Genomic DNA, 8,417 nt, shown 5'->3' with positions numbered 1-8,417 from the left:
CATTCCCACACATGCGTTGGACGATGGACTCCACAGTAAGTCCATCTCGGCCCCATTGCTGCGTTTGCTCCCGGGCGTCGTCGAACCGGGGGCACTCGAGCAGGACATGCTCCGGCTACTCCGGCACGCCCTCACATCTCGGGCATCGCGGCGACGACAGTGCTTCCTTCCAGGCAGCACCCGCATCGGCCTGTAGGACGAAGCGTCTCCTGAGCTTTTGCCAGGCTTCGTCAACAGCACAAGCTTCTGTCGCTTCCAGGGGTTCGGAAAAGCGCAATCGTCCAGGCAATTTTGCAGTGCTCTCCGGAACATGCCAGGACAAGACCGCAGAGACGCCCTCAAAGCGATGTTCTGGACGCCATCTGATCCCGGGGCTTTGCCCGGGTACAGGCGTCGAGCCGCAAATTGCAGCTCTTCGTCCGTGACTATCGCTCGCACCCCATCCCCCAGCCGTACCGTACGGCGTATCCTGCCAGATAGTCCGCTCGTGTTGCGGGAACAGCTCGGCCACGATCGCCCGCAGCCGGTCCGGACACCCCTCTCGGGGAACGCTCGGGCCACGCAGCGCATGTTATAAAAATGCTGCATTGAACCAGTTAGATTATCAACAGTTTCTCTCCGAAATCAGCTTCTCAGTAATCAGTAACATGCCAAAAGGTGGGGTATTCACTGACGAAAAGGTTTTTTTATCTTAGAAGAACGGACCAGGCCGTGTTTATGAAGAAAAGATTATTAAAAGGGATTTAAAGTTATTGTAAACAACGGAGAAAATCGACCAGCTGACCTAATTGAAAAATTTCAACATTACCCGTCGTGCCAATACCCGGCCATAGAGAGTAAAGGTAGATAATGGGTAAAGGCACAGTTTGATAGAAAACTATGTTTATTTAAACAATTTAACCGGTTACTTTTTCGCCTTTCACGTTGGAACCGTCAGCTTGTTATGTAACCATTAGCAATGCAAACATTATTCAATCCAGTGCTGAAAGATTTGCTGCTTCTATTTTGATAAACATAATGCGCCCTTTACGAACAGCAAAAGAATTTCGGGAAGATTTTCCTAAACCCTTTATTGGTCTAATTATTTGCAGAAATTATCGGTCTATACGAAAAACCACACTTATCTTGATCTGATACATAAACTGGTTCTTTTATTCGAATGAGACCATTAAACTTCAACATTTGGTTTTTGTTTTGTTTTCGTTATTACTTTTTCTAAAACAAATACATCGTTAAATCTGTTCCTCCCGGGTAGACGGTGCAAGAGAATCTACTACTCGAGAACTTTCGAGCAGCAGTGAGCACACACTGGACATTAGAAAATTCGTTGTGTCGCAACCAAAACCACTAGGTGTAGTCGTGCTTCCCTTTTAGTCTACATAGCTCCCGTATCGCTGTACATAGCTGTGCATCATTCTGCCCACGTCTGCCCTACTCTAGATATGGCTTTATCCTTTGTTTTCTGCATGCGCTAAGTTACGCGCGTTTGCTTGCGGTGTTCGGTGGATTTTTCAAAAGTGACTTTCATCCGGCTTCCTCCTGGTGTAATTGGTAAGCCGGTCGACTCGTAATTTAAATACATCTTTAAGCTACAATCGTTGCACAATGTAAAGGTATACAGTATATTCCGGTGAACCTCCCGCTTGCACCGCTCTGCTTCTTTGCCAGTCCAGCGCAGACCTCTCCAGCGTCCCTACGTCTAATAGACTACTACTTGTATTTCATAGATATCCTCATAGAAAAATATCACAATAGAGATAGCTTTTTTCTTAAAACAATCGGATTTCTTATTCCTCTGATATTTAGCACATTATAACGCGAAAAAGTCACGATTTTCTAATGTATTAGCAGCGTTGTGGTTGTTCGATTACGTGTTGCTTCACGATAACTGCTGAAGTTCGAGTACAGCGACAGACAAACATGCCGCCGATTCCTTCCGATAACTTCCTACACTTGCACGGTTTCTGTCGAGAGTCGGGGACGGGGATAAAAAGATTTAAAGTAAAAACCTACGAAAACATAATGTACAATTTTCTACACGCCCAAACCGGACCCATTACGCGCCGTGTAAAACGAGTTAAATACTAAATTGTTATTGAATTGTGCACTGGTGGAGCACTTTGGTGGCCCTCTTCTTCGCAAACCACACAAAAAATATGGCCACAATGAATTAACACGCTGCGATGCAATTCCTTTCTTCCCTACAACATTTATAATGTATCCAATAGTTCTTGATGTAGACTTTTTAGTTTAGTTTCTTTTGTATCCGTGTGCAACAGGGCGATTTGGAAGTGCATAGTCCATTATAAAATGGAAAGATGCATGTGTGTGTGGGTGTAAGTGTGTGCAAGTGTTTGTTTGTGTTTGTGTTTTCATTTGCGGGCGATTGAAGGCGATCGGAAGGCTTTGCTTGAACGGTTCAGTTTTGGAAGAAGAACACTTAATGTATGCTACACAAGTTTTCCCAGTCAGTTTTAGTGTTCTTAACGAGCACTGCACCGATCTCTTGCTGCTGCACGTCTAAGTCCCACTACAACGAAGTTACTCCAACCAGACGGAATGATGACTGCATGCTATATACACAATCAGACTTATGCCCTTTGAGAGCACGCTGAAACGGATGTCAAACCGTTGGGTGAACGTTTGTTGAATGACTTCTGTTAGGGTGATTGGCCCGACAGTTGCCGACTGGAATACGAAATCGCAGTTCTGGAAAAGATAATGAAGAAGGGTTTTGTAATGAACTATTGCTAACACTGCGTACCGCCGATGCACACGACCAATGGCTCACCCTGTTCCCATGGAGATTGATTTGACAGGGGCTTCAAAGCTCACTTCAAACGTCCACGGAGACGACGTCACCCCCATTAATGGAGGAGTTGGTAGTGCTGGTGTGCAGTAGCTTGTTACCCTCGTCGATGAAGGTTTCCGTTTCCTCGTATAGGTAAGGTGGGACCAGATTTTCGCGCCTTCGACGCTGATAAATAACGGCGAGCGCCAGCAAACTGACGATAGCGAACGACCCTATAAAGCTGCCGACAAAAATCACTAGAACAAAAGAACCAAATGCGTGATATGATAGCATAAAATCAAACTGACCAAAAACACTGCCTTCTTCCGTAGTGTAACGTACCCGCTACGGTTTTTGTGTGAGAACCGTTGTGGTCATTGTCGTTATTGGAATCATCGCCGTCGTCGTCATCGCGCGAATCGTTACGCAAAATGCGGTGCACATGGTTCAGATTCCCGGACAGCATAGGCGGGGGCGTAAGGTTGAGAAGTTCGCAGAACAGGTAGTACAAATCCACTGTATCGAATGGTTCGATCACCAGCTGCTCCCGAATCGAGGGTCCGTATGCAAAGAACATTGAGTTCATGATCGGTAGTGCGTTATCGTAACCATGAACCCCGTACCGCGTTTCGGGTGTCACTGAAAAAAAAACCGTAGAAAAATTTATGTAAGATTATGAGTAATCAGTCGGTTACATTTGAGTTCCTCAAAACCAAAGACTAAGCAAGAAGTATTTCAAGAACACATGAAATTTTGTTTTAAAACTACTACTTCAATATTATCTAGTAATGGTAACAATTATATGTTGTAACTCGATACTAACCTTCGACGTCGAATTTCCGCTTGTAGTAGGCTACCGTATCCCACATATCGTCAAACCCATAGCCGAGCTGTGCGACGGCAGTTATTGGCCCTGTTCGCTGCGAACTGTTGTACCGCCACCGCAAGGGTAGGTTCTCAACCGTATACACCTCAAACCGACCCGGCTCCGCGTCTGCCGCGTTTTTGAGGGCCCGGTACAGATCAGCTGTCTGTTGTTTCACCTTGGGCACGATCTGCAGCACGGGCGTGTTGCCGTACGCGTCGTACTTCAGTTCTGCTGGCACGAACGCAGTGAGATTGATGAAGTTCTTGGGCATTACCGTATCCATGCCGTGATCACTCAGGTGGACAACGTTAACGCGGTCCTCGAGTCGCTGCTCGGCTATCTGTGTGTGCAGCAGCCGGGTGAAATCGTTTAGCTTAACTACCAGCTGTGCAACCCGGTTCGACTCCGGCCCGTAGATGTGCCCGTAGTAGTCCGGCTCCTCGATGTACAGCATGATGAGGTTAGCCGGTCGTTCTGCATCCCGTATCCACCGAAATATAATGCTGAGACGGTCATTCCACGGCAGCGACAGGTTGAACGGTTGTGTGTGGCTGCACGTTAGGTTGCTGGGGCCATAGCCAAAGTCGGATCCGGGCCACATCATACAGCCACTGTGTCCACCAGCGTATTGATTGAGAGACTGAGACAGCCAGGTGAATGACGTTGGGTTCGAAGAGTCGTGAACCGAGGAGGTACAAACGTTAATTAGTAAAACTTTAGCATCGCCACTGTTTCTAACTTACCCAAATCGGCAAAATGTCCGTGTTATAATGGAACAGCTCGTACGAGTAGTTAAGGACGCTGCTACGCTGCAAGTCGTACACATTGCTCGCTAGAACGCCGTGTATGTTCGGGTAGACCCCGGTAGCGATACTATGGTGGTTTGGAAAGGTTTTCGTCGGGAATACGTTTCGCAGGTAGGAGCTAGTCGTGCCATTGCGACGCAAAGCATTCATGTACGCAGTGCTATTGCGTTGCAAATATTCGGTCCGGAACCCATCGTACGATACGATGATCAACACTGGACTACTTGCGGCTGACTGGCTCGCTCCGACCAGCTTCGTGAACAGCCCTAGTCCTCCAACCAGCCCCAGCATCAACAGACGCACCACACACAGGGTTCCCATTGGTTCGCTTTGCCCTTAGAGCAACAGCATATGCTTAATCGATAACGTATATCCTCCGTAGCTGATCGCAACGTCTTTCGCGCGACGTCCGCGACGTTTCGGGTTTCGATGGCCCAGCTATGCACGAGAATTCGATCACTCTAAGTAGTGTTAACTTTGAGAACAGTATATGCACGTTCCGAGCTTTTCTACCGCCGGGGATAATTACACTCGTGATTCTCACCGTTCGACGGTGCCAATAGGTACAATGTGCATATTGCCTTTAATTAATTCTTCACTAACCTTCGGCACCTTTCCTTTTCGACCGTAACTCGCCTGATGTACGGCGCAGCAAGTACAGATAAGTACCAATCAAAAATCGCACCTGCTTCAAGCGTATTTCAAACGTTTGTACAAACGGGTCGGTGCAGCAATTAGATGATTGGATGTTTCGTTGAGCATACGTACATTCTCAGTTTTCGAGGGCGCACCATTTTCATGACTGTGTAGGCGAAAAGGAAACCAGAGCGCAATAAATTATGCATTAACTATGATGCTAGTTATTAATTCAACCAAGCCTGAACCACTGAACCCAACGTATTAAACAAAAAACTCTGCTAAGCATGACAAAACACTGGAGGTGCAAATTATTGCTTTTGTTTTGGAATTTAACGATTATCACTTCCCCATCCCAAATGTACTTCGGATGTCAGTACAACCTGCCCGTAAAAACAGATTAACACCAACAATAAAGTTCTTCAAATGTTGCTCGGATCAATAAAGACCAGTGAAGTCCGATCCGCTGAAGCTCCAACCAATCAACTAATACTTTAAGGACAATTCTAGCATGACGCGGAATGAGATTTCATTCGAGGTGGATGATCAATTTTTCATGCGAACGTATCGTTTCGAATACGTCAACGGATGCGTATATATGTACAAGTTTAGTTTCAACATATGGTTTTGTTCCTTGTTCAAAGTCTGGAGCCAAATAATATGTTTATGTAGCGTATTGTAGCGATACTTATTTTTATATTTTTTCGGCTCAAAAAATAGAATTCTTGGGTACATTGGTGCATATATTTTCATCATTGATGTTTCGCGTCACTGCACTCTATAGACCTTGCCGAACACCCCGAATGGAGAAATCTGACAGTCCGAGCTAACGAGGTGAAATGTAAGCGAGGTGGAACCAATGGTGGGCCAAATCGCCCACATAGCTCGTGCTCGAGTTCTAGCCACGATTGGCCAAAACAGTGAGCGGATGTTTCTACCGCTCTCTCCTTTTGCCTACGTTCTGCCGGTCTTTTGGTGCCATCACCAACACTACTTCATAGCCTTGGCTGTCACTATTTCGGTGCCCGTGCTTTCGAGTGAATTGCAATCTATTTTAATGAATATACGGCCGGAAAAGGAGATAAATAACAAAAAACGATCGTTAGCAATTGAATGAATGAATGAATGAATAAAAAAATAAGAACGTAAGCGGATATTCAACCCACTCATTTAATCGCCACAATAAGCTCCACGAAATGACAGCTCGTGTACAACACACCACGCAGTTATGTTGGTGAGGATGGAAACAGTTTTCGGAAGTTCGTTCGTTAATGAACCGGGCCCACACCAAAAATGCCTTGGCGTAGCTTGTATTTTAGTAACCTTAATTTGCAGTTGCCAATCACTTCAAAACTGTTCCAGATAGCTCGAACTCGGTGTTTGCGAAAAGAGTGGTGGCGTTCGCTTAATCGTATGATGCTCGCGTTTCATACGGTGTTCGGTTTTGAGCTGTGTTAACAACCAACAAAGGTAGATTTATGCGCAATTAACTAATAAGATATACCATTCCGATAACACCAGCATTCAATTGACAAGCCGAGTCTGTTCGACTACATTTACTTCGTGAAAGTTCTTCGTTGCGATGTCATCTGCCATCTTTGTTTCGGAGAAATAAACCCCCTGAGGTTGAAAAACACATTGTGTTGTAAGCTCTTGCTGCTGATAGTAAATAATCGATTAAACCAGGAGTATGATAAGAATTGCAAGTGAATTATCCTTCAACTGAGGGAAACGAAGAGTATCCAAGTTGTTATCAATTCCCGTGTTGGCTCAGCGGCTGCGGTGTCGTGGTCGCTCCGAAGATTTTCTTATTCGCAATTCTGTGTACGGAGTAAGATCATGGTAAGAAATTCACTTTTGCTATAACTTACGCAATGATTCGGATTTTTCTTGACACCTGGTTTCATTTCTTAAATAACAGGAGGGAATGCAGTCGTTTGCATCAACCGAATTGGATTGCGTAGAGCATCTGCTGGCCCGTTTCTTCCACCCAGAGACTTCAAACGCAGAAAAGCAATCACTGGAGAGAAATCTTGAAGCACTTCAAGACACCCACTTCTCATGGAAGTTCTGTCTCGCCAATATGCGACGATTCGACAATCACTACGTATGGTTTTTTGCTGTTTCGACGGTCGAGCGCACAATCAGATTGCGCTGGGTGCAGTTAACAACAGATGAACGTTCCTCTATCCGCGATGACTTGCTTGCCATCTACTGCAGCTATGAGCCAGACGTGCCCGTCCTACAACGTGAAAAAGTAGCGCAGCTGCTAGCCATGGTAGCGAAGCGTCAGTTTCCTGACGAGTTTAGTAACTATATTGGGCACCTAATAGATTTGTTGCGAACCAAGTTTAGCCTTGGCTTAGCGCTTTGTCGCGCGACTGGCGACATCATAACCCGCAACTTAAACGATGTACCTAGCGAACGTCAAAAACGTTTTTCCGACACCATCTGCAGTAACATTCCAGCCCTGCTCAGCCTGCTGAATGAGTATTGCGCTTTCTTTGTGCAACACCTCACTGCAAACAGAGCGGGATCGAGTGGAATGGCAAACTGCGCCAAACCTGAAGCAACAAACGGTTCGCTAGACTCAAATCGCATTGAAAGCTACACTACGGAGCTTCTGCAAACATTGCAGCAGTTCTTTACCTGGGCTCCGCTTGCAACGATGGATGATTCGTTGCTGCACAATATCACTCTGTTGGCACATTGGGATGAAGCCCACTGCCATAAGTCCATAACTGCGCTCGCAGCGCTCTCGGAGTTGTTTTACAGCCATAAAGTGTTTCCGCAGCGTGCTCGCATGGTGCATACGATTAATGCACTGCTAACGCAACCACAGCTACGGCAGGCGGAAGAGCTGTACCAGGACAAACTTACCGAGTTATTGCGGGTGTTTATCGATCGCGAATGGATGCAACACTACTATCAAAAAGATTTTCCAGCACCCGGTTTTTTGCACTATCTACGCGATTTTACATTCGCTGCTTATGGCGCGCTCGCCTTTGCCGAGCGGCTTGGTTGTTGGGAGAGAATCGTTCATAGTTGTCCCCTCGAGGAGAGTGCAAATGTTGACCGACAGGATCCCCTCTGTGCCGAGAAGCGGGATATTAACGAGCGTCTGCAGAGTATCGTAGAAACGGTGATAGCTGTTGGTTGTGCTACGTTGACGCGAATGCTGCACCACTACGATAGTGATCAGCTATTGGAAGTGCTCGATAACGAGGTTGTGGACGATAATGTAAGTATATTTAGACGAGAATGCATTTTTTGCTACCATTTCTGGTAAATTTAAGATAGCAGATGGACATACATA

At 46.0% G+C, this 8,417-nt stretch overlaps 2 protein-coding genes across 3 annotated transcripts in view; one reads left to right on the top strand and one right to left on the bottom strand.

Annotated features, from left to right (window-relative positions):
* Nucleotides 1-1,030: 1,030 nt before the first annotated feature.
* On the bottom strand, nt 1,031-5,100 carry LOC131213221 (ectonucleotide pyrophosphatase/phosphodiesterase family member 5-like). 2 transcript variants are annotated; one of them, XR_009156952.1, is made up of 5 exons: nt 4,403-5,100; nt 3,615-4,299; nt 3,134-3,430; nt 2,781-3,048; nt 1,031-2,709 (listed from the first exon to the last, which is right to left on the bottom strand). XR_009156952.1 is itself a non-coding variant. In XM_058207217.1 (5 exons), exons 1-4 carry the CDS (start codon nt 4,784-4,786, stop codon nt 2,837-2,839), a joined length of 1,578 nt encoding a protein of 525 aa, XP_058063200.1. In that variant the 5' UTR covers nt 4,787-5,100; the 3' UTR covers nt 1,031-2,709; nt 2,792-2,836. The 2 variants fall into 2 exon arrangements, 1 of the variants encoding a protein (XP_058063200.1); XM_058207217.1 differs by having other exon boundaries at nt 2,792-3,048.
* Nucleotides 5,101-6,492: 1,392 nt separating this feature from the next.
* Nucleotides 6,493-8,417, top strand: part of LOC131213187 (exportin-6) — a 4,680-nt gene continuing 2,755 nt past the window's right edge. The window contains exons 1-2 of the mRNA XM_058207180.1: nt 6,493-6,943; nt 7,023-8,342. Coding sequence (XP_058063163.1) covers nt 6,941-6,943; nt 7,023-8,342 — 1,323 coding nt within the window. The 5' untranslated portion in view covers nt 6,493-6,940. The remainder of the gene's footprint in view (nt 6,944-7,022; nt 8,343-8,417) is intronic.

The sequence above is a fragment of the Anopheles bellator genome, chromosome X (genome assembly GCF_943735745.2).
Source record: "Anopheles bellator chromosome X, idAnoBellAS_SP24_06.2, whole genome shotgun sequence".
NCBI lineage: Eukaryota > Metazoa > Arthropoda > Insecta > Diptera > Culicidae > Anopheles > Anopheles bellator.
The sequence above is the reverse complement of the archived record's forward strand: the minus strand, read 5'-3'. Positions and strand labels throughout refer to the sequence as shown.

Coding starts and splice junctions, on each gene's coding strand:
- LOC131213221 (XM_058207217.1), bottom strand. CDS start 4,786: ATGGGAACCCTGTGTGTGGTGCGTCTGTTGATGCTGGGGCTGGTTGGA. Junction 3,431..3,614: donor GCGGAAATTCGACGTCGAAG/GTTAGTATCGAG, acceptor TTTTTTTTTCAG/TGACACCCGAAACGCGGTAC. Junction 3,049..3,133: donor TCACACAAAAACCGTAGCGG/GTACGTTACACT, acceptor CTTTTGTTCTAG/TGATTTTTGTCGGCAGCTTT.